The sequence below is a fragment of the Orcinus orca genome, chromosome 12 (assembly GCF_937001465.1).
Source record: "Orcinus orca chromosome 12, mOrcOrc1.1, whole genome shotgun sequence".
NCBI lineage: Eukaryota > Metazoa > Chordata > Mammalia > Artiodactyla > Delphinidae > Orcinus > Orcinus orca.
This window is the reverse complement of record NC_064570.1, coordinates 49,354,794-49,379,989: the sequence shown is the minus strand read 5'-3', so window position 1 is coordinate 49,379,989 and position 25,196 is coordinate 49,354,794. Positions and strand designations below refer to the sequence as shown.

At 44.1% G+C, this 25,196-nt stretch overlaps 1 protein-coding gene across 1 annotated transcript in view; it reads left to right on the top strand.

The window, feature by feature from the left end:
- The first annotated feature begins 495 nt into the window (after positions 1 to 495).
- Positions 496 to 25,196, top strand: part of LOC101276400 (coiled-coil domain-containing protein 162-like) — a 37,856-nt gene continuing 13,155 nt past the window's right edge. Inside the window, 8 exon segments of the mRNA XM_033418714.2 lie at positions 496 to 7,880; positions 19,305 to 19,454; positions 20,056 to 20,109; positions 20,753 to 20,917; positions 23,077 to 23,169; positions 23,171 to 23,230; positions 23,475 to 23,606; positions 24,172 to 24,324. Of these exon segments, the coding sequence (XP_033274605.1) occupies positions 7,791 to 7,880; positions 19,305 to 19,454; positions 20,056 to 20,109; positions 20,753 to 20,917; positions 23,077 to 23,169; positions 23,171 to 23,230; positions 23,475 to 23,606; positions 24,172 to 24,324 (897 nt within the window). The 5' untranslated portion in view covers positions 496 to 7,790.

The window sequence follows — 25,196 nt, the reverse complement described above, 5'->3', positions numbered from 1 at the left end:
TGTGTGCTAGGGGTGCTTTTATATTCTTCGTCTTAGTCTTCCTGAGACCTCTGTGGGCTGGGTATGTGGAAGAGGGTGATAAAACCTTGGAACTCGCACTCACCTACTGTTCGTCTCAGCAGCAAGAAGCAGCCATAGTGGATTGGGCTTCCAACAGGGGCTGCTTCTTCATGCAGAGATCACCATTTGTGGTCAAGGTTAGCTGGGGGCTAGGGGTTTCTCCAGAGGGAGTTGGGAATGGAGAGTCTTGAGAACAGGGGACATCACAGGCTTGAATATTTCTCCCCTATTTCCTTCCCCCCTCCCCACCTTGTCTTGGAGCTTAATCTTTTTATACAGCTTCTGAATGAGCTTCCAGTTTGTCAGTGAGCATCTGAAAATGTGGCAGCCACACCTGGTCTGGTGCTAGTTCTTGGTAGCTTGTCCTCCCCTGAGAGTGATCAAAAGCAGCCCCAGATATCCTCACTCAGCCTCAGGGTATCACTGATTCAGAAAGATGGGTACCACTGATTCAGAAAGGCTCTGCCATTCCCCATCTTTGACATTTTGGCATTGAAGTAATTTTTAATTGATCTTCTAAATTTCTCTGAGAAGTTTATAAGGCCAGCAGCCTCCAAAGTGGAGGCATATATCCCAGGGGTGTGGGAAGAAAATACTAGAACTTCTAAATAGATTACGTCTGTATGTAAGAAGCCCATGTTACGTGCTACACTAAGGCATCCTGAAGTGACCACGGGGAGGGAATGCACAAGAGAATAATAAGAAAGAGTAGAGTTGACAGTACTAATCCTAGTACATGCTTATCTTTAGCCACATTATGAGGTTAAAAAAGATAACCTAATCACATCTAAGAAGTCAGACAAAACTTTTTTTTAAGTCAAAGAAACTATTGGGAATGTGGATTGAGATTCATTCTTATTGTTGATGAATCTCACCCTATGTACATCATGCTTTGCAATATTAGCCATCGATAGTACTGGAGGTAGTTATGAATACATAAACAGACATATGTTAAAGGTGAGTGAACAAAAATGCTTTTCTTGAAGGAAGCACAATCAAAACATTTGGGAGAACATGGGCCAAGTCAGCATTTCCCCAGAAGTGTGCCCTGGAATACTAACTCCTCAGCATGTTAATGCAGTAGTTCTCCCAACCCCCCTTCACTAACAGACTCATGGATTACCTGAAGCTTTCCATTCTTTTGGTAGCACAAGCCAGCAAAGTACTCACTAATCACAGCCTTTGGGTTGCATATGTTTACCTAGCATCATTGATCGTTGTTTGCTCCAAACCTGTTTGTGCCAGTTTTACTTGTCATTGTGTTTGAGTAATTTAATTATTATGTAAACCAATGAAATAGGAGTACAAAAAGAAAGATCTGTTCTCTAAAAACTAAGTTGAAATAGATAAACTGTGGTACATCCAGTCAACGGAATATTACTGAACGCTAAAAAGAAATGAGCTATCAAATCATGAAAAGACATGAAGGAAACTTAAATGTATATTACTAAGTGAAAGAAGCCAACCTGAAAAGGCTGCATATTGTATGATTCCAACTATGTGACATTCAAAAAAAGACAAAACCATGGAGACAGTAAAAAGATCAGTGGTTGCCAGCAGTTGAGAGAGGAGAGAACAATGAATAACAGAGCACAGGGGATTTTTAGGGCAATGAAACTATTCTGTATGATACTACAGTAGTGGATACATGCCACTATACATTTGTCCAACCCATAGTTTCACAAGAGTGAACTGTAATGTACACTGTGGACTTTGGATGATAGTGATGTGTCAATGTATGTTCATCAGTTGTAGCAGATGTACCACACTGGTGCGGGATGTTGATAGCCGGGGAGGCTGTATGTTTTGGGTGAGGGTGCAGGGGATTTATGGGAACTCTCTGAATTGTCTGTTCAATTATTCTTTGAACCTAAAACTTCTTTTAAAAAAACAAAAGATGATGCTTTTGGATTGTTTCATGGTCTTTAAGATTTCTCTCCATAAAAAGAAACACGCCAAAAACACACACACACTAGAAATTGTAGACCACACACTATGTATTATGATTTATAGAGGAAAGATGGTACAGAACTCCAGTGAGTGGGTATATACAAAGAAAAAGCCTAGGCTCTATGTTAGAAGATTGGCAAATGTTTGTATATTTGTGTTTGTTTGGGTCTTTTTTGCGGTACGCGGGCCTCTCACTGCTGTGGCCTCTCCCGTTGCGGAGCACAGGCTCCGGACACGCAGGATCAGCGGCCATGGCTCACGGGCCCAGCCGCTCCGCGGCATGTGGGATCTTCCCGGACCGGGGCACGAACCCGTGTCCCCTGCATCGGCTGGCGGACTCTCAAGCACTGTGCCACCAGGGAAGCCCTATTTGTGTATTTTTAATTTAAATAAAATGTTTGAGATAGTGCATGTCATTTTTTAAGCATTCTCTGGTTTAACAGACTTCTTATGATTGACGAACCAACTCTTAGTCTTGATTGCATTGGACAGGAGGATTTCTACTGTGTTTTGCAGGGGTTAGGGAAGAAGGGTTTTATTTGCTTTTTAAAAATAAGTTTCGGAAACTGGGAGTAAATAATGTTAGAAAGGTTCCTTTACTCCAGACTTTCTCAGAGCCTTACTATCCTACTGTGTGTTGAATCTCCAGAGAGAGAGTATGAAATGTTCTTTGAATTTATTTGACCACAGAACCCTTTTATTCCCTTGGGAATATCTTTCATCACCTCAAAGAACTAGTGTTCTGGGAAGCAGTTTGAGAAATACAGGAGTACAAAATTCATACATATGCTTGAAGCAATAAGGTGTTCCACCTACCAATTGCCCCCAGCCACCCAGCTGATCAAGAGAACAACGTGATTGGCAGTTGTGTGCCTTCAAATTTCAACTCTTCCTTGGCTTAGGATGCAGGGGCCCCTCAGGTGCAGAGCGTTGGTGGTTGTGTTAGAGAAGTGAAGTGCTGCCAAACCAGGGTGCCCTTCAGAAGGAGGGGGCTGTGTGGGTGGGGGGTGTTCAGAGAGGAGGAGAGGGGAAGTCGTTTGGCCACCAGGAAGTCAAAGTTTCCTTCAGTCAAATGACCTAGGAACAGAGTGAGAGGGAAGAAAAAAACCACAATTGTACCCCCAGTGTGCTATCTCCCTCCCACCTCCATGCTTTGTCTTAAAGAAGCCATGCACACACACACACACCTAAAATGGGACACATTTGGAGACCACCAACACCACCTGGCCAGGAACTGTTTCTCTTGGATGAATTCTTCTCATCCTGACTTCGCCTGACTCCTGCCTACAGATGCAGGTGCATGTCTGAACTTGAACTCAGGAGGAGGAAGCATGAGGGAAGAATTCCCAACACTTCAGTAAAATATTACCCCCTTAGCTGAACCCATAGCTAAACCCCAAACCAGCTCTGTGGGCATTTGCCAGGTGAAGATCCCCAAACTAGAAGTGTGTGGCCCCTCGCAAGGATTATCTGTGAGCCAGAGACCTGCCAGGAGAGTACCCTGGAAAAAGTATCCAGTTTCTTATCTGAGCATTTCTGAAACATACATGAGCTCTGTCTTGTCAAAGTTTAGACTTATGGAAGTCTTAAACATCTTAGAAGTATGAACTTCTAGGCACAACATTAACTCTTGGATTTTCTACTTCAACTATGTTAGGACAGTGGTGATATGTCTATTCACCTTTATTATCCTAAAGAAAAAGCAAAATCAGATTTATTTGTTTATGATGGAAAGTAGCCAATTGTAGAAGAAATGTTGAATTCCATTTTGAAAAACAGGACCCCTGATAAATAATAAGTGCAAATACCAGAGGCTCCTGCTCTGTCATATCCACATTTCGGGGAGGATTTTGCTGGACGCTTGCTCTTGTGTGCACTGAGTCTCCTGTCTGAAAATGAAAGTATGAGTAGGAAATCTCATCTAAAATTAAAAACAGGTGGGGGCAGGGAGAGGCCCTGTGGGTACACTTGCTGGTGGCCAACCCCACCCCCAACAGAAAAGGGAGTGGGGCGGGGCTTGGCTTCCACCTCTGAAGCCCTATGGCTCTGTCAGTTTCAGGACTCCCCCGGAGTGGGAAGAGGAGAGAAATCGGTGAGTGAGGTTAAGAGGTGCAAGCTTCCAATTACAAAGTAAGTGAGTCATGGGGACAAAATGTACAGCAGAGGGAATATAGTTAATAATATTGTAATAACTTTGGTGACAGATGGTAACTAGATTTATGGTGGTGATCATTTTGTAATGTATAGAAATATTGAATCACTATGTTGTGCACCTGCAACTAACACAATGTAGTAGGTCAATTATACCTCAATTAAAAAAAAAAAAAAGACTCTCCTGGGGCCATGGGCGAGGAAGTAGGCCTCACACAAAATGATTACGTACACAAGTACTTTTGCTCTCCCATATGGAAGTTAAAGAGTGTTGACATACTTCATTTTTCCAGCACTGTCATATTATTTTTAAATTTGATTTTATTTTTTAACAGATAATGCATTTACCTGGTTCAAAACTCAAAATGACATAAAACATATATATTTAGCAGGCTTGTTGCCACCATTGACCCCCTTCTGCCACCCCTATGTAATCATCTATTTCAGTTTTTAATATATCCTTCTCAGTGCTTTTTATATATATACTATTTCATTCTTTTATTCAATGCCTATTTCCTAAGCACCTGCTATTTTCTAGGCTATATATTTTAAGCACTGTTTTGGGCATACAGTAGTTCTCCCTTTTCTGTGGGGAGTATGTTGCAACACCCCTAGTGGATGCCTAAAACCAGGGGTAGTACCAAACCCTATATATACATACATATATATATATATATATATATATATATATATATATATATGATTTATATAGTATACTGTGTTTTTTTCCTATACACGCATACCTACGATAAAGTTTAATTTATAAGTTAGGCACAGTGAGAGATGAACAATAACTAATACTAAAATCGAACACTTATAACAATATATTATAAAAAAGTTATGTGAATGTGATCTCTCTCGAAATATTGTACTGTACTCACCCTTCTTCTTGGGTTGGTATGAGATGATAAAATGCCTACGTGATGAGAGGAAGTGAGGCAAATGACGTTGGCATTGTGATTTAGCACTGGGCTTCTGTTGATCTTTCTGACAGCTCAGAAAGACGATCGTCTGCTTCAGGTGACCCTGGATCATCGGGCCATTATGACGTCCATGGTTGGATGTCAGGAGACTATGTTAGTGGTTGGGGATCTCGGGTAAGGTGGGATGGAGCAGGATGGCCCAAGATTTCATCGTGCTACTCAAAATGGTGCTCAATTTAAAACTTACGAATTGTTTATTTCTGCAAGTTTCCATTTAATATTTGCAGACTGCAGTTGACCACAGGTAACTAAAACTGCAGAAAGCAAAACCACGAATAAGGGAAGACTACTGTACATCCTAACTGTCATGGAGCAAAAATCCTTACTCTCATGGAATTTATCATCTAGAAGGGGGTAGACAGACAATAATCAATGAACATAAGAAATAAGAAAATAATGGAGTGAGGAGGATGGTGGTGTGAAGGTTCAAACGGGCACATTGTAATTTTAAATAGGGTAGTCAGGATAGACTTCACTGAGAAAGTGACGTTTTGAGCAGAGTTGAGGAAGGTGAGGGAGTTAGCTGTGTGGGTATCTGGGGGAAGAGCATTCCAGACAGAAAGACAGCCCATACAAAGGCCCGAAGCAGAGCATGCCTGTCATATTCATGGAACAGCAAAGACCCAAGTGTGGCTGGAGTGGAGAGAGTGAGGAAGAGTAGTAGGAGATGAAGTCAGAGAGGAAGCATGAAAGGACAACAGACTGTGCAGGAGCTTGCAAGGACTTCAGTTTACTCTGAATGTGATGGGGAGCCTGTCCCAGATTTTGAGTGGCATGATCTGACTTACACTTGAATAGAATCTCTCTGGCTGCTATGTTGGGAACAAAGGGTGGAAGAAGGGAGAGGCTGGTTTTGAGGCTATTGCAGTAATCCAGGCAAGAGGAGATGGTGAATCAAACAAGGTTGGGAGCAGTGGAAGTATTAAGTGGTAAGATTCTGGGCATATTTTTAAAGTAGTCACTGATGAACTGGGTATAGGGTTTGGGAAAAAGAGAAGAGTCCATGATGACTCCAAGGCTTTTGACCTGAGCAACTGGGAAAACTGAATTGCCATCAGTTGAGATGGCAGGTTAGGGAGGGAAGATCAGAAATTTAATTATGCACAAGTGAAGTTTGAAATGCCTTTTAGACATCCAAGAAGAGATGCCAAGTGGATATTAGATCTAAATTTGAGGGTTGTCAGCATACAGATGGTATTTAGCCATGATACTAAATGAGATAGCCAAGGGGGTGAGTGCAGATAGGAAAAACAAAAACGGTGAACCAAGGGCTGAGTCCTAGGACACTCTAATGTTAAGAGCTGGTGGTAGAGGGGGGAGGCAGGAGGAGAACCAGCAAAAGGAACCTACAGGGAACAGTGAGGTAGAGGAAAACTAGGACAGGGTGGTGTCCCAACGTCTGTGATGGAAGTTTCTCAAGAAGGAGGAAGTGAAAAATTGTGTGAAATGTTATTGGCAGTCAAGTAAAACCACTGGCTTTAGCCATGTTGGGGTCACTGGTGTTTATGACAAATCAGTTTCAGTGGAGTGAAAGGTAAAAGCTGTGTGAGTGGGTCTAAGAAGGATTTTGAGAGAAGTCACAGACATTAAGTACAGACATCTCTTTCTGAGAGATTTGCTAGAAAGGGAGCAAAGAAATGAGGCAAAAGCTGACAGGGGAAATGGGGTCAAGTGGAGAATTTTTATGAGGTGGGAGAAATGTGTGCTCTTGTGAATGATTCAGGAAAGAGGGGAGAAGTGATGATATCAGAGAAAGGCAAATATTTGGACCAATGACCTTGAATAGACTTGAGGGGATAGCCTCTCCCTTTATTGTTATTTTCTGTATCTTTCTTTTAAAAGATAGCATTTTATACCCACTTTTCTACACCTTGCATTTTCCGCTTAATCTATGGTTCTTTTCACATCAGTACATGGAGAAATTCTTCTCTTTTTTTACAGCTGCATACTATCCCATTGGAAGAATATACTACAGTTTGTGTATTGTTTCTAAGTTTTTGCTGTCCTCAGCAATGCTATTCTGAATAACTGTGTATATGCCTCATCACATGTGTGTCAGCCCTGTTGCTGCTTCAGTGCAGGAGCTAAAGTTCATCTTCTGCGGCTCTCAACATTTCTAATGTGTGACTCTTTCTTCTCTCTTTTGGATTTCCTCCTCTTTTTTTATTAACTCTGCATTCAAATTAATTTTGCCTTGTAACACCAGGAATGTACTTAAATAGATAAATATAATAGCTCTTCATTTTTTTCTGATCGTTGTGTTAGGTCAAAATAATTGTTCAGATACATATAGGGACTTTATGAAAACAGATGCCATATAGGATCAATAATTATATTTGATTTGGGATTTTTAGTTATGGTAACAAAATATTGTTCACTGGACTTCAGAGGTACTTTTCCAAATCTTTTTGTTAGGAATCTTGTTAGAGATCTTCCTTATTCCCATGTTCTGGAGGATCCTGTGTCCTCAACCACCACCTCCCCTCCCCTGCCTCACCCATTAGTTTTTGTGTATTTGGAAGTGACAGCTTGTGTCCAGTGTTATGTCTCAGACAGTTGCCATCTCGTAGCTATTAATGGTTGTTCAATATTTTCTGGTACTGGTGTTGGTATGTTTCTCCCCTAGACCTTTGGAAACACCAAGTCATGAGAGAAAACTTTTCAGTTATCAGACTACAAATAGTTGAAAATTTTGTACAGAGATTACTGGAGAATTACCAGGATGGTGGACTAGAAGTATGTACTGAAAATTAGTCATTCTAGAGTGTGGTTTGCTTTTTTTTTTTTTTTAACATAAACCCAAACAAGAAAGACTTTCCCTTCAACACATCTCCTAATGCTTCCCTTACTCCCTTAGAGTTGAAGATGTGAAAACTGAGGCTGAACTCAAAGTAGAAATCACATGTTACCATTTTAATTTTGGAAAAAGACTGATTTCTAATTAAGTTGGGAGAGTAATTAAAATATGCATGTTGGCTAATTTCAGATTTGGCCAATTCTTTAGAGTAACCTTGGAGTTTATGGATGAGTTGTTTTTAGCAACATTTCCTGTTATTGATTTTTTTAGTATAAAAATTTTAAGAGAAAAACCAAAATAACCTATGAAATCACTACCTAGAAAACTTCTTTAAATGTGCAATACGAAGAAAACGTAGCACCTCAGAGAGGTAACATTTTCACCCCTATTCCACTCCATCATCCCCAGTTTCCTCTCCCAAAGAAAACCAGTATCAACAATTTGTGTGTATATGTATTTGAATTCATAACTACTCCATATAATATGTATTTAACAATAATATATATTTAATACATACAACAGGCATACACATAGTCCTTGGAGTTTTTAACTGTTTACTATTGACAGGAGGTACCTTTCTAAATCAAAGGGATCTGCTGAAAAGGCGGTATGAGAGAGTGTTTGTGGATATTTGGCCATCACAGAGTTTTTAGGATCTTTAAGGAATTAAGCCTTAAGTGCAGTAGGTAGCTGTGAATCCAGTTTCCTTTGAAATTCAATCATTTTTAAAAGCCTGCCTTAGAAAAATGTGCTCAATTTTTTGGACAACATTTTCTCCACATTTACATTTTTCTAAGCTCTCCAAATAGTCCCCATAATTTTATAATAAGCACTTCAGTTTTTATTTATAAGGTAGAGAATTCACAAGCTTGCTTAGAGATACACTGTTCCTCAGAATTTATATGTATTTGTTTTAAGCTTTCAATTATACCCAGTGTGGTGCTGTGTATTCTGATGAGGGGGTGAAGTAATTCCTCTTGGATCCCTGCAGTTCAGTGATTCTCAAGCAGAAGTACAGAGGTGATTAAGGTGGGGTATGCTCAGAAAAATGTTTGAATCAAAAACTTTTGTGGCTTTCCTTAAAAGGAAGGAAATTCTGACACATGCTTCATTATGGAAGATATTCTGTTACATGAAATAAACCAGTCACAGAAACATAAATGCTGCATGATTCCACTTAGATGAGGTACATAATGTAATCAAATTCATAGAGACAGAAAGTAGAATGGTGTTTGTCAGGGGCTGGCGGGTGGGGGAATGGGAAGTTAGTGTTTAATGGGTACAGAGTTTCAGTTTGGCAACATGAAAAGAGTTCTAGAGATTGATTGCACAACGTTGTGAATGTACTTAATGCCGCTGAACTGTATACTTTAAAATGGCTAAAATGGCAAATTTAATGTATGTTTTACTGTGATAAAAAAAGCAAACAAAAAGTTTGTGGCTCAAGATCTGCTCATCCCTTATCTATGTACTTCACCCCAACATTGAAGACAGGATCTTCTGGGAAAGAAATGTGAGTATTAGTAAACAGGGCAAACCTAGATCAGGCACAGCTGAAACTGAGGGCACACTGAAGAGGCTGGTATCAGCCTGCGGTTGTCTTGGAATAACAGGACCCCAGAATGTTAGGTCCCTCCAAAGTCTGTGCCTGGTGGGCTTCTAGTCTCTTCTGGATCATCTGCAGTGACTGGGAGCTCACTCTCTTTCAATCCCCACCCATACCTCCCCACCCCCATCCCTGGCAACTCTTGTTTCAGGCACCTCTTACTGAGCTGGATTTGGCCTCCCCACTGTCTCCACCATGGATCCTAGTTCTGTCTCTGGGACACCACAGATCACGGTTCTGACCCCTCACAACAAGCCTTGAGATAAATGAGGGCAGGTCAGTCAGAGAAGCTCAGTTGGGCCATTGCTAGCATGCATGAGTCTTCTGTAAAATTACAAGTTGGGCCAGCTCCAGGAGGACAGACCCAAACAGGTGCCCCTCTGGGTGGTGGATAACAAATATTTACCCATTCCTTCAGGCCGTACAGCCTATACCAGGGCACATGGACAGGGAAATGGTGCTCCCCTCACCTGGGTGCCCCTGTGCAGAGCAGACTGCACTGGTGTGCAAGGAAAGCCTGAGCCCTGCCTTCCCTTCTTCAGCCTAAACCAGCTTCCTTTCCTTCAACCTCTATGAGTGCCCCACCCTCCTGGTCAGGATCCTCTAAATTCAAGGTTGTCTGGCCAGCCAAGAGTACCCTTGTCCTGGGTGCTCTGCTTTGATTAACGCCCATGAATGTGTTAGGTTTTGTCACAGCTGACTCATTAGGCTAACAGCCACCTGAAGCCCACACATGGCCTTCAGGCATCCTGCTACTGCCTTATTATTAGCTTTGTTCTTGTTCAACTTGGTCCACTCTTTGAACCTCTTGAAATCTTTAAAACTCTGGATTTTTATCATCCACCATACTCTCTCCCTTCCAGGTTCATGTCAGCCTACCCTCGGTATCTTCCTTCAAGCCTTTAATAACAGTGTATGAAAGGACAGGCCCCAAGTGCTGTGCTACCCACTCTGGGTCCCCTCCAGGCTTAACAGGTACTTTGGGCACAGTCTTTCAGTGACCAGAAACTCATCCGGTTGTCCTTTCACCCAGCCCATGTTCTCCGTTTGTCCAAAAGGACATCATAAGGAACCTTCTCAGATGTCCTGCTGAAATCCAGATACACTGCATCTGCTATATTTCCTGAGGGAAAAGTTTAATCTGATCTGACTGTTCTTGAACCCACGTTGGCTTCTTGTGATTTTTGCTTCCTTCTCCAAATTCTTCTCCAAAACTATGTTGAATGAGAGTGGTGAGAGTGGGCAACCTTGTCTTGTTCCTGATCTTAGTGGAAATGCTTTCAGTTTTTCACCATTGAGGACGATGTTGGCTGTGGGTTTGTCATATATGGCCTTTATTATGTTGAGGAAAGTTCCCTCTATGCCTACTTTCTGGAGGGTTTTTATCATAAATGGGTGTTGAATTTTGTCAAAAGCTTTCTCTGCATCTATTGAGATGATCATATGGTTTTTCTCCTTCAATTTGTTAATATGGTGTATCACGTTGATTGATTTGCGTATATTGAAGAATCCTTGCATTCCTGGAATAAACCCCACTTGATCATGGTGTATGATCCGTTTAATGTGCTGTTGGATTCTGTTTGCTAGTATTTTGTTGAGGATTTTTGCATCTATGTTCATCAGTGATATTGGCCTGTAGTTTTCTTTCTTTGTGACATCCTTGTCTGGTTTTGGTATCAGGGTGATGGTGGCCTCGTAGAATGAGTTGGGGAGTGTTCCTCCCTCTGCGATATTTTGGAAGAGTTTGAGAAGGATAGGTGATAGCTCTTCTCTAAATGTTTGATAGAATTCGCCTGTGAAGCCATCTGGTCCTGGGCTTTTGCTTATTGGAAGATTTTTAATCACAGTTTCAATTTCAGTGCTTGTGATTGGTCTGTTCATATTTTCTATTTCTTCCTGATTCAGTCTTGGCAGGTTGTGCCTTTTTAAGAATTTGTCCATTTCTTCCAGGTTGTCCATTTTATTGGCATAGAGTTGCTTGTAGTAACCTCTTATGATCTTTTGTATTTCTGCAGTGTCAGTTGTTACTTCTCCTTTTTCATTTCTAATTCTATTGATTTCAGTCTTCTCCCTTTTTTTCTTGATGAGTCAGGCTAATGGTTTATCAATTTTGTTTATCTTTTCAAAGAACCACCTTTTAGTTTTATTGATCGTTGCTATCGTTTCCTTCATTTCTTTTTCATTTATTTCTGATCTGATTTTTATGATTTCTTTCCTTCTGGTAACTTTGGGGTTTTTTTGTTCTTCTTCCTCTAATTGCTTTAGGTGCAAGGTTAGGTTGTTTATTCGAGATGTTTCCTGTTTCTTAAGGTAGGATTGTATTGCTATAAACTTCCCTCTTAGAACTGCTTTTGCTGCATCCCATAGGTTTTGTGTCGTCGTGTCTCCATTGTCATTTGTTTCTAGGTATTTTTTGATTTCCTCTTTGATTTCTTCAGTGATCACTTTGTTATTAAGTAGTGTATTGTTTAGCCTCCATGTGTTTGTATTTTTTACAGATCTTTTCCTGTAATTGATATCTAGTCTTATAGCGTTGTGGTCGGAAAAGATACTTGATACAATTTCAATTTTCTTAAATTTACCAAGGCTTGATTTGTGACCCAAGATATGATCTATCCTGGAGAATGTTCCATGAGCACTTGAGAAAAATGTGTATTCTGTTGTTTTTGGATGGAATGTCCTATAAATATCAATTAAGTCCATCTTGTTTAATGTATCATTTAAAGCTTGTGTTTCCTTATTTATTTTCATTTTGGATGATCTGTCCATTGGTGAAAGTGGGGTGTTAAAGTCACCTACTATGAATGTGTTACTGTCGATTTCCCCTTTTATGGCTATTAGTATTTGCCTTATGTATTGAGGTGCTCCTATGTTGGGTGCATAAATATTTACAATTGTTATATCTTCTTCTTGGATTGATCCCTTGATTATTATGTAGTGTCCTTCTTTGTCTCTTCTAATAGTCTTTATTTTAAAGTCTATTTTGTCTGATATGAGAATTGCTACTCCAGCTTTCTTTTGGTTTCCATTTGCATGAAATACCTTTTTCCATCCCCTTACTTTCAGTCTGTATGTGTCTCTAGGTCTGAAGTGGGTCTCTTGTAGACAGCAAATATATGCGTCTTGTTTTTGTATCCATTCAGCCAATCTGTGTCTTTTGGTGGGAGCATTTAGTCCATTTACATTTAAGGTAATTATCGATATGTATGTTCCCATTCCCATTTTCTTAATTGTTTTGGGTTCGTTATTGTAGGTCTTTTCCTTCTTTTGTGTTTCTTGCCTAGAGAAGTTCCTTTAGCAGTTGTTGTAGAGCTGGTTTGGTGGTGCTGAACTCTCTCAGCTTTTGCTTGTCTGTAAAGATTTTAATTTCTCCATCAAATCTGAATGAGATCCTTGCTGGGTAGAGTAATCTTGGTTGCAGGTTTTTCTCCTTCATCACTTTCAATATGTCCTGCCACTCCCTTCTGGCTTGCAGAGTTTCTGCTGAAAGATCAGCTGTTAACCTTATGGGGATTCCCTTGTGTGTTATTTGTTGTTTTTCCCTTGCTGCTTTTAATATGCTTTCTTTGTATTTAATTTTTGACAGTTTGATTAATATGTGTCTTGGTCTATTTATCCTTGGATTTATCCTGTATGGGACTCTCTGTGCTTCCTGGACTTGATTAACTATTTCCTTTCCCATATTAGGGAAGTTTTCAACTATAATCTCTTCAAATATTTTCTCAGTCCCTTTCTTTTTCTCGTCTTCTTCTGGAACCCCTATAATTCGAATGTTGGTGCATTTAATGTTGTCCCAGAGGTCTCTGAGACTATCCTCAGTTCTTTTCATTCTTTTTTCTTTATTCTGCTCTGCAGTAGTTATTTCCACTATTTTATCTTCCAGGTCACTTATCCGTTCTTCTGCCTTAGTTATTCTGCTATTGATCCCATCTAGAGTATTTTTCATTTCATTTATTGTGTTGTTCATCATTGTTTGTTTCATCTTTAGTTCTTCTAGGTCCTTGTTAAATGTTTCTTGCATTTTCTCTATTCTATTTCCAAGATTTTGGATCATCTTTACTATCATTATTCTGAATTCTTTTTCAGGTAGACTGCCTATTTCCTCTTCATTTGTTAGGTCTGGTGGGTTTTTATCTTGCTCCTTCATCTGCTGTGTGTTTTTCTGTCTTTTCATTTTGCTTATCTTACTGTGTTTGGGGTCTCCTTTTTGCAGGCTGAAGGTTCATAGTTCCTGTTGTTTTTAGTGTCTGTCCCCAGTGGCTAAGGTTGGTTCAGTGGGTTGTGCAGGCTTCCTGGTGGAGGGTACTAGTGCCTGTGTTCTGGTGGATGAGACTGGATCTTGTCTTTCTGGTGGGCAGGTCCACGTCTGGTGATGTGTTTTGGGGTGTCTGTAGACTTATTATGATTTTGGGCAGCCTCTCTGCTAATGGGTGGGGTTGTGTTCCTGTCTTGCTAGTTGTTTGGCATAGGATGTCCAGCACTGTAGCTTGCTGGTCGTTGAGTGAAGCTGGGTGCTGGCGTTGAGATGGAGATCTCTGGGAGGTTTTCGCCGTTTGATATTATGTGCAGCTGGAAGGCCTGTTGTGGACCAGTGTCCTGAAGTTGGCTCTCCCACCTCAGAGGCACAGCACTAACTCCTGGCTGCAGCACCAAGAGCCTTTCATCCACACGGCTCCTTAATTTGGGATGATTCGTTGTCTATTCATGTATTCCACAGATGCAGGGTACATCAAGTTGATTGTGGAGCTTTAATCCGCTGCTTCTGAGGCTGCTGGGAGAGATTTCCCTTTCTCTTCTTTGTTCTCACAGCTCCCAGGGGCTCAGCTTTGGATTTGGCCCCGCCTGTGCGTGTAGGTCGCAGGAGGGCGTCTGTTCTTTGCTCAGACAGGACGGGGTTAAAGGAGCCGCTGATTCGGAGGCTCTGGCTCACTCAGGCCGGGGGTAGGGAGGGTCACGGAGTGCGGGGCGGGCCTGCGGCGGCAGAGGCCAGCGTGACATTGCCAGCCTGAGGCGCGCCGTGCGTTCTCCCGGAGGAGTTGTCCCTGGATCCCGGGACCGTGGCAGTGGCGGGCTGCACAGGCTCCCCGGAAGGGGGGGTGTAGATAGTGACCCGTGTTCGCACACAGGCTTCTTGGTGGCGGCAGCAGCGGCCTTAGCGTCTCATGTCTGTCTCTGGGGTCCGCACTTTTAGCCGCGGCTCGCGCCCGTCTCTGGAGCTCTCTTAAGCAGCGTTCTTAATCCCCTCTCCTCGTGCACCAGGAAACAAAGAGGGAAGAAAAAGTCTCTTGCCTCTTCGGCAGGTCCAGACTTTTCCCCGGACTCCCTCCCAGCTAGCCGCGGTGCACTAACGCCCTGGCCCTGCAGGCTCCAGTCCTCTCCCGGTGCTCCGACTAAAGCTGGAGCCTCAGCTCCCAGCCCCGCCCGCCCCAGCGGGTGAGCAGACAAGCCTCTCGGCTGGTGAGTGCCGGTCGGCCCTGATCCTCTGTGCTGGAATCTCTCCGCTTTGTTCTCCGCACCCCTGTTGCTGTGCTCTCCTCCGCAGCTCCGAAGCTCCCCCACTCCGCCACCCGCAGTCTCCGCCCGCGAAGGGGCATCCTAGTGTGTGGACACTTTTCCTCTTTCACAGCTCCCTCCCGCTGGTGCAGGACCCGTCCCTATCCTTTTGTCTCTGTTTATTTTTTTCTTTTGCCCTAACCAGGTTACGTGGGGGGTTTCTTTCCTTTTGGGAGGTCTGAGGTCTTCTGCCAGCGTTCAGTAGGTGTTCTGTAGGAGTTGTTCCACGTGTAGATGTATTTCTGGTGTATCTGTGGGGAGGAAGGTGATCTCTGCGTCTTACCCTTCCGCCATCTTCCCGGAAGTCGATGAGATTAACCTGGGCCAAGTTTTAAAGCACAAGTCGGAGTTGGCCAGAGGAAGAAGGGCTGGGGAGGGAAGGCAGCAATCTAGGAAGGGAGTTATAGCAGAGTTCAGAGGAGGAGATTGTAAAGGTAGGCAGGGCCAGATCCTGAATGGCCTTGTGTGTAATCCTTAGGAGTTTGGATTTCATCCCAGAGTCAGTGGGAAGTCACTGAAGCATTTTGTCAGCAGAGGTAGGTTTTAGAAATATCATCAAAACACCTTGTGTGTGCCTGATGTTAGATAGATTGTTGTGAGGGGCTCCGAGAGGAAGCAAACCACAGAAGCACAGTTTGCTCCCAGCAGGGTCAGACTTTTGCCATAACAAGGCCTGGCACCTACCATGCTTCACTCCAGGCTGGATCTCCAGAAGAATCCATGGGGCAATCTTGTGCTCTTCCAGCCAGTGCCACACAATATGGTTCAGGGTTAAGAGTTGGTGAAGAAATCAGCCCACTGGAGGGCACTGGGCCAACGGTCATGACTGTGGTTCTTATGCAACCCAGGCGCCTGCCTTCTAGGGGAAGTTGGCAGATGAAGCCCCTTTGTGCTGCACTTTGACATCAAGCAGACTTTTAGTGACCTAGGAAGGCAGGGGTGAGTTGTAGAACAGCTTTTGAGAAACAAATTGCTCTCTGAGCTCATAAGACTTGCCAACAGAAGCACGTAGGCTGTAGTCCCACAACAGATGCTGCTCAGGTGGCTCCAATGCTGCTTCTGGGAGGCCAAGTACCATCTGCAGAAGCAAAGTTCATCTGGAGAGAGGGACTGCTGGGAACTGGGAGTCTCCCTGCACCTCTCTGTCACCTGTCAGTCACTGCTGCCTGTCTGCCCCACTCAGACATGGTCCATGTGCCCATTGCAGATGCTCTGGCAGGGCCCTTACTCCTCTCCCTGCCTTCCCCTCACCCCCTATATGCCATCGCCTTGAGCTGATCTTTCAGCCCAGTCTCCTGAAGCCTCAGCAGAGCCACTGAGGGAAGGGAGCAACATGATTTCTCTGGCTTCTGGAGATGCTCAAGGGGAGTCCTGGCTATTCTTACCTCTTTGGTGTAACACAGACTCATCCAAGGCTTCCTCCTTGACTGGTTAAAATAGCATGCTGGCTAAGAGAGGATGGCAGAGGGCCATGGTGGTTCAAGTCTGCATTTCTGTTTGTTTGGGATCCTATATCTGCAGTGGCTATGGAGGCATTAGTTTGAGAAGTGTTTGCCCTGTGGAGGCCCTGTTGGCATGCTCAAGTTTGGGCACTGCTGTTCAGGACAGAGAGGGGTGAGTCACTGTGGCTGACTCCAAGCACTGGGCCTGGCCCACCTGGATGAGGTCACCAGCCACACCTTGATGGCCCCAATGTGGTCTCATGACTTCTCAAGGCTTCAGGCTTTCAATGCACTCAGTCTGGGAAGTGCTCTCTTTGTCAATACTAATTCATGTAGCCTTGGCCCTTTCACCATAAAGAAGTAAAGGTCCAGGGGATGGAATCTTGGTGTCCTTTGCCTTGGTGTCAGCAGTGGACTCTGGCTGTCCTACTGCTCACTTTCCAGGACCAGGATGGATTGCCCTCACCCACCTCCTCTGAGGGAACCCCTTGAGGAGGCCCTGGAGAGTGAGGGTGGGAGGCTGAGCGCCTCCCCTGACTGCCTGGCTCCTGCTCATAAAATCCCCCATGAGCAGAGGTTTTCATTACTGTTTCCATTATGCATGTCTTGAGTGCATCCTGCCAAGCTGCTATAGTTGATAACCTTTACCGAAGCTTTACTATTTTTAAATTAGTATATACATTTTATTTAGGCATACATTTTTATATATAATTATTATAATTATATATACATTTTATGATTATATTAGAAAATAGAAATATGATGTATTAGAAAATACACTCATAATCTTACCCTCATTGATAGCCACTATTATTGTTTTGGTGTCTTTCCTTCCAAATTTTATTTATAACTTTTAAAAATTCATGCACTTTTTTTTAACAAAATAAGATTATTCTATATGCCTTTTTGTTGTAGTGTACTTTTTTCACTTGACTATATGTTATAAACATGTTTCCTTGTCAATAAACATACATCCACAGCACAGTTTTTGGTGGCTGTTTAGTGTTTCATCCTATAGATGAATAAGACGTATTCAACCTGTTTTCCATCATTAAGTACCTTAGGTTGTTTCCATTTTTCTTTTCTATTGGAAGGGCTACTCTAAAGAACATCTGTTAACATATATTTTTGTGTATAACTTTTATTATTCTCTAAAAATAAATTCCTGGAAGAGGAGTTACTGGATCAAAGAGCATGAATATTTTAAAACCCTTTCACAGCCACTGCTGGTCTGCCCTCCAAAGTACTACACTGACTTCTCCTCCTGTCAGCAGTGGTGAGCGAGCCACTTTCCTCACTCCATCAGTACTGGGTTTTTATCAGTATTTGCCATCTCCGCTAGTTTGCCTGACCTGGCAAAGCGTGTCTGGGCCCTCTCTGGAGGTCAGTGGCACAGAGGTTGCACTGATAGGACAGTGTCACCAGGACAATCAAATCAGAGCCAGGGGAATCACCCCAGGCTGGAAGGAGAACCTAGTTTGTGCAGCAAACTTCCAGTGAGCCTAGAGCCGTCCAGACCCTGGAAGTGTCACAGATAAAGCTCATCAACTGAGCAGGCTGAATCTTGGAGTGGGCCCCATAGGACTGCCAGATACACACACAAACACACTCACTGATACGTGTTGAGGGACACATACAGACCTATAGAGACCTATACAAACACTCACGGAGAGAGACATACACAGAGAGGTACAGACACACAGAGAAACACACACAGACATGCATTTATGAATATAGACACACACACACAAATGCACACAGACACACTCGCTGATACAGACACACAGAGACACACAAGCACTCCCATGGACGTGCAGGTCCTAGTCAGGTAGATCTGCCCTACCTTCCACATATTGGCTCCCATTTCTCTTGGAGTCTAAACCTAAGTCTGCCTTGGACGGTTGGACTTTTCCTCTGTTCCTTAAAGACCACCTCTTCAGAAAGGGTGCCCAGCAGCCTAGAGAAAGGGATGGAATGGGACTGCCTAGAGAGGGAGAACTATGGCCCTTTGACCAAGGCAAGAAGTGCCCCTGTCAGAGGCCCCACTTCAGAGGCCCCTCTGGCTCTGCTCCAGCCCCACCCTTCCCTACGGCCAAGGGGACGTGCCCACTCCGATCCCTGGCCTTCCTTCTGGACCGTGCTCCGGATACCTGGGCACTGGAATTCCTGGCCCTTCCCCAGATCATCCTCCCCAGAGAGAGAATGGGCCTCACCACCCGTGAGCACACCCTGGCCTGTGGGGTAGACAAGGACAGCTGTGCAGGGGTGTGGACAGCCAGGGTGTCTGCTTATATGCATGCAAGCCCCCCTCCCACCCGTGTGATGTGAGGTCAAAGGGAGGAAGCAAAGGGGGTCAAACTGTAAACTATGGGTTGGAGACTAGCTCTCCCTGACCATATCTCAGCATAGAACTCAGAGTAGTCCAAGGATGATAAAAATCAAACCTGGCCTCCCGAGTCCCTTTGAAGGTCTGTTTTTCAAAGTAGGAGAATTAAACATTTTCATTTTAATAGTTTGATTTATAACCTTTAAATATATAGAACACTTAGACACGTGGAACGTGGGCATCCGTTTGTACTCTTGTCCCTGGCCCTGCAAATGTTAAGAGCAGACCTGAAAGAGAGACTTTCAAGGCTACAGAGCTGATGTTTTTCCATGGAGGAGAAATGGAAGTGGATCTGTGAGCCAAGGTAACATGTGCCTTGAGCTCTGGTGTGGTGGGGCTGCCTGGGGGAGCTGCTGTGAGCAATGCCCCTTTTCAGATCACTTTCAGGAAAGACCACCTCGAGACCTGCCTCCTTTCCCTGGGTTGTGATGTGATGGCCAAAGAATGCAGCAACTTCGAGAGCTACTCCATGTGTTAAGAGCATGTATTGGAGCATGCTAGGCAGAAGCTCTGCCAGAAAGAGCAAGTATGTTCCCAGACAGACAAGAAGTGCATTGGGGAAGGTGTGGGGAGGGAGGCCCAGGAATCACTCCAAAGAGGAAATAAAACACGGTGCAGACTGGTGCAGGGAGGTGTTCTTATGCAAGAATTGAGGGTAGATGGCCCTCTCCAACGTTTTCTTCTCATTGGCTCATTTCCTTGGGCTCTGGTCTTCTCAGCTGGGAAGGTGATGGCCCCAGCAACACTGGGTTGTATGCTTTGGAGGGGTCTAGTGGGGAATATAAGAGGTAAGCAGTAAGGCAGCTGGCCCCCAGGGGAAGATCCATAGCTGACCTTCCCACCCTCAGCAAGCCCAAGGGACTTTGTGCTGTTCCTGGTTCAGCAAAGAAGCTAGGATCCTTGAATGAACTCTGTCTTTAGGATGCACATCATGGGTCTCACTGATGAGACTTCCTTAAAATGAGATCCCGTCCTAAAGTTCAGTGGAGCAACAAGCACAGTCCTAGCTCCAGGTGGAGCCTGAGGATCTCAAAAAGAAGCACGAATAACACAGATAAGGGCTGTCTGGAGCATGGTGCACTGAATAAATATTTGAGTTTGGGTATGCACTGCTTTCTCCTCTTTAGGAATTAGACATTATACGAAGAGGTCAGAGGCCACCTGAAGACAAGGCTGGTCAGGTAGGTCAGTTATTACTAAAAAAGTTCTCCATTTCTCAAATCCACAATCTCAGCAGTAGTCAGACATGGGACATCCTGGTGTCATTTTCTTGTGCCCCTTCCTATAGAAATCCCATCAATGACTGGTCCACTGCAGAGACATCCAAGGAGTGTGCCTGTACTTTTTAAGCAATGAGGGCTTTTTTTTCTTAGTTTTTTGGTGACTTTTGTTATTTTTTTATTGCTTTGTTTTTTCTTTCTGTTTTTTTTTTGGGGGGGGGGGGTGTTTGTTTTCTTTTGAGGCCAATGTGCCTTCTGAGGAGGAGGTATATAGGCTAAGGTGTCATGGGGAGGCCAGTTTGGAAATGGAAGCCAAGACAGTTGAAGTATTTTCTCCAAAGTACTTAAGTAGCATCTCTTCTGGGTTCATTCATTCAGCAGCCATTTATCGAGCACCTACTATGTGTCTGGAACTGTTCTGGGACCCTTAAGCCAACTTTAGCTTCTTCTGCCCACACTTGCACAACAGGATATTCACCTTCTTCATTAAGTTCAAAGTAGAATACCAATTCAACATTGATATATTGATACAAAGGACTCTTTTTGCAGTGGCCGTGTGGAATTCCTGAATTATTTTCCATTAAAACAAAATTTCTGCTACTAGATTGCAGAGCTCAGTCACAATATGATCATGGAAGTCACTGCTCTGACTCGACTCACGGATTGGGAGGAGGAGACTCTGGATCTCAAAAAGCAAATTCGAAAAGAAGTCCAAGAAGAATATGAAGCATTAGTTCAAGCTTTGTTTGTGACATGTTTGCACATCAAAGTAAGTGACCTGGGTCGGATGTCTGGGCAGTCCTGTGGGGACCCGGGTGTACCTGACCCCCGCGGTGGCTGTACGGAGAGATCAATAACAGAGTGAGCTTTGTGACAGCAAGAGATTGTTGGGCCCAAGAATTCTCCAGCTCCAGGCTTTCACTGCAGAGAATGAGTCAGCAATGAGTGGTCATTATTTTCCCAAAAGAGACACTGAATTTTAAATAACTTAGATATTTGCAGTTTTCCTCACTCTACTGCCATGTTGCCATCTGATTGCTGTTGAGGGAAGGGGGAGTTTCTTCTCCCAAACCCCAACAGTTTATGTCACTGTTTTGTCTATTGAATGACCATCCAAAACAGGAGAGCACAGTGCCCTGGGCCAGGCCAAACCCCAGTGTAAGTGTAGGTAGCAACAGCCGCCTCCTGGAAGCTCACTGGGCAGATTCAGAATCTGAATCAGCTTTCAGAGATTTTACAACCTTCAAAATGCCCATCAGCCTTTCTCTCACATCTGGTGTCAGGGAGCTGCTGACCTGTCAGTAAAGGTCCAGGCAGAAGAGGAGTGAGGGGGTTCCCATGTGCCCACAGCACTGTGGAAGCCTGTCACTGTCTTATGTTGTCTGAGCAGCTGTAAGATGGAGACCCATGCCTAAAATGGGCTATTGTGGAGCCTGGTCCCCCTGCCCTACAAGTGAGAATTTCAGTACAAACCTACCACCCCCAAGTCCATGGCTTCCCCCAGACCTGCCCCCTTCTCTGCTATTAGATGTTCCTCAGAGCCAGCCCCATTTGGGTCCTTCCCTTACTCCCTTCCCCCAAAGGATTCCAGGATGGTCCCTGGAGTTGGTCCATTGAGAGGAGTTTCCACTGATGCTCTGCCTTGGTCTGGTTATTCCAGAGAGGAATGGACCTTTCTCCTTACTGTGAAGTGTCCACAAAACACAAATGCTTACAAATATTAAGGTATTCAAACCAACATGCATTGGGCCTGGTGCTGCAGGAGAGAGGTGAGCAGACAGTGAAGTCTAGAATTTACTAAGCCATCTTTCGGGTGTCAAATTGTTGGAAAATGTCTTAGGTTCTTTTTAGTTTCTGCCAGATTCCTAGACAAAAAGGAAATTCTCCACTTCTCTCAGGCTCAGTGAGTTCCACAAGCCCCTGAAGGTAGGGGAATCGCTGTTTTACCCCAGGGTCCCAAGAAGATGGTGAAGCTTTTGCTGTGTGGCCAGTAGCCAGGCTTCCTGCTGTGGCTCCCCGGCACTAACCTCCTGTTTCCTCTCCCGGGAAGTGGTTTAGAGGTGAAAGGATATCCCACAGTCACCCCTCACCCAAGGATGCTGGGTCTCCAAGTTGTACTTACTGATGAGCGAGCTATTTCACCATAAGCTGTTAGCCATAGACATTCGGAACGGGCTGTTTCACAATGAGATTTCTGTTGGAGCCTAAAGAGGAAGGCAGCCAGCTTGATTCCTTCCTCTAATTTGTCTATTTTTATTTTATTTTATTTTATTTTTATTTATTTATTATTATATTTTTTTGCAGTACGCGGGTTTCTCATTGTTGTGGCCTCTCCCGTTGTGGAGCACAGGTTCCAGACGCGCAGGCTCAGCGGCCATGGCTCACGGGCCCAGCCGCTCCGCGGCATGTGGGATCCTCCCAGACCGGGGCACGAACCCATGTCCCCTGCATCGGCAGGCGGACTCTCAACCACTGCACCACCAGGGAAGCCCTTAATTTATCTATTTTTAATGGAGTTCCTTGTTAGTGGCTCATGGACAATGTCTTACCTGGTCAGGTTCTGCTGGGTCAAACTGATAGCAAAAATCCCTAGGTTCAAATTCCCAAGTAACCCTTTGTGTATGGGGCAGTGGGGGCGGGTGGCTGGGGGGTGGTTTGGTTTTCCGCCTGCGACCTCCCATTCTTCTACCTGCTCAGCTTGTCTCGGCCTCTGACAACCACAGGCTCTGAGATGTGCGGGTGATGAAGCCCTGCGGGTTGAAGACAACACTAAAGGGGCCGCTAGTGAGGCTTCCAGACAATACCCGATGGAGTAATTGTCTGGGTGGATGTTGTTTTCATGTGATATTATTTCTGAAAGTTGGGTTTTAGGGGGCAAAGTGACTCTTCCTCAGCTGACCTTCCTGAACTTGAGCCTGCAATTTGCAGAAGCTGGATGAGAATCAGCTTAATTTGATCCAGAAAGTGTGTGAGCTCATCGGTGAAGTAAGAACAGAAGGGACTGACAATACGAAAGAAAGGCCTAAAGAAGAAATGGGGCTCCACCAGACCTGACGAAGAAATGAAAGAAAATCCAGCCATAGTATGTGATCTCATTTTGAGTGGGGTATCAGCATTTCATCCTAGCGTCTGACCCCACTGCTCACTCTGTTTGCATTCCTGTCCTGTTTCCCTGAGAAATCCTTGTGTCAGGCATTTGAAAAGGGCACTGGGTCTCACTGCACAATTGTCTCATCTTCTGGAAGGCATGTTTCTGATGTCAGGATTCATGTCCTTCCTGAGAAAAGTGCTGGGGGCAGCCTTTTCTGAAAGGCTTTTCTAAGCAGGAGCAGCTGCTGGCCTTGGAGCAGGACAACTGCAGCCTGGCCGCCCTGGTGTGCAAAATGAGAAGCCTGGGCCACTGGAGGCTGGCGGTGCAGCAGGCGCACTTCCGGGGCCAGCTGAGCAGGGCTGAGAAGGTGAGAGCGCTGGGGGAGGGAGGCCCGGCCCAGCAGGGGGAGGGGGTGGCACTGGCCTCCTTGGCTGCAGCTGCTGTGCTGGTGTCAGGTAGCAAGTTTTCCTGGGAACGGGCAAGAGCAGAGCCTGGGGAGAAATAGGAAAGAGCCAGAAGCAAATGGCAAAGAAGCAAATGAGAGAACAGATCAGAGTTTAGCACAAGGGAAGGGAAAAGATGGAGCGGGCAAGCTTTGTCAAAACACTGCAAATCCTTGAGTTTCAAGCATGATGATCTGAGGAAAATGAAGGAACAATAAGTGGAAAATCTGCTTTAAGGAAAATTGAAACCAGAGCACATATCAATAGTGGTTTGGAAACTTTTACTTACTGTTTCTGAAAGTCTTTATTTACTCTGATCTGTCACACTGTTCTTAACTGAAATCAAGGAAGCAGTGGCCAGCAGGAGCTGTGTTCTACCAGAAATTTTAAAGAACGATGGATGATTAAGTGGTTTAGAGACTCCTTGGGAAGCTGAAAATACGGAAAGGAAACTTATATCCTACCTTACTGTGTTTGGGATGTTCACAGGAAGCTATGCAAAGTAAAAAAGAGTGTTTGAACATCAAACTAATGGCAGAACAAGAAGTGCTTTTATTTTGTCAACAGCTATTGGCTCTAAGGCAGGCCCTGGCCAGGGCTGAGGCAGACAACGTGAGGATATGCAAGTAGCAGGAGAGCCAGGTGTCTGAGCTCAGAACCCCTCTTCCTCCCTCTCTTTGAACACGCTCTGGCGACCATACGTGGCACTCCGTTGCCTGTAGCAGTCACCAGAGGAACACAGTGTGAAGCCAAGCAGACGGCACTACTGGTGAAAGATGGCCTGGACCCTGTCTTCCCTTCTGCCTTCTTTCCAGCCCAGAAACCGGGGCAGTGGCCAAAAGGCTTTTGTTCTTATTCATATTTGGCTAAAATAGTGAAATATAGCTCATAACTAAGATTGTTCTGTGTGTTTCTCTGAGGATCTTTTTTACCCAGAGGGTATCTTGGGGTCTGGGTCTCTGCCTCTAACACATTCCTTTCACGCTCCAAGCATGTTTTCCATGAGTGTGGCCCTGCCATCAGCGTTATGCCCCAAGCAGAGAGTCTTGGTTTCCTTTCCTGATGACCCACACTAAGTCTTAATTTCAGAAGTTACTGATGCTCTATAGGGCCTGGCACCAAAATAAAGGCTTTTTAAGTCTAAGCTCTTAATAACTGTGCCAACCCTCTGAGCATGAATGAAACAGAGACCCTACGTTTAGAGAGAGAACAGCTGAGTTCAAATAACAGCCGAGAAAAGCTGGGCATATTTTAAAACATAAAATATAATTTGTTCCTTTTGGACCCTAATTCTTCCATTATTGTGTGCCAGTGAGTCATGATGTATAATTATATAAAGTCACCCTACAAATATTAATCATCATTATTAATATTATAATTAAGGATCGACCTTCTAGTGACTGTTGATTAGAAAAATTTCAGAACAGAACCAATTATTACTACTCTTTTCCTTTTCCAACCATCTAGAATCTGGCTTCCTCAGGGCTATTTTGGAAGTCGAAACAGAGACAAGA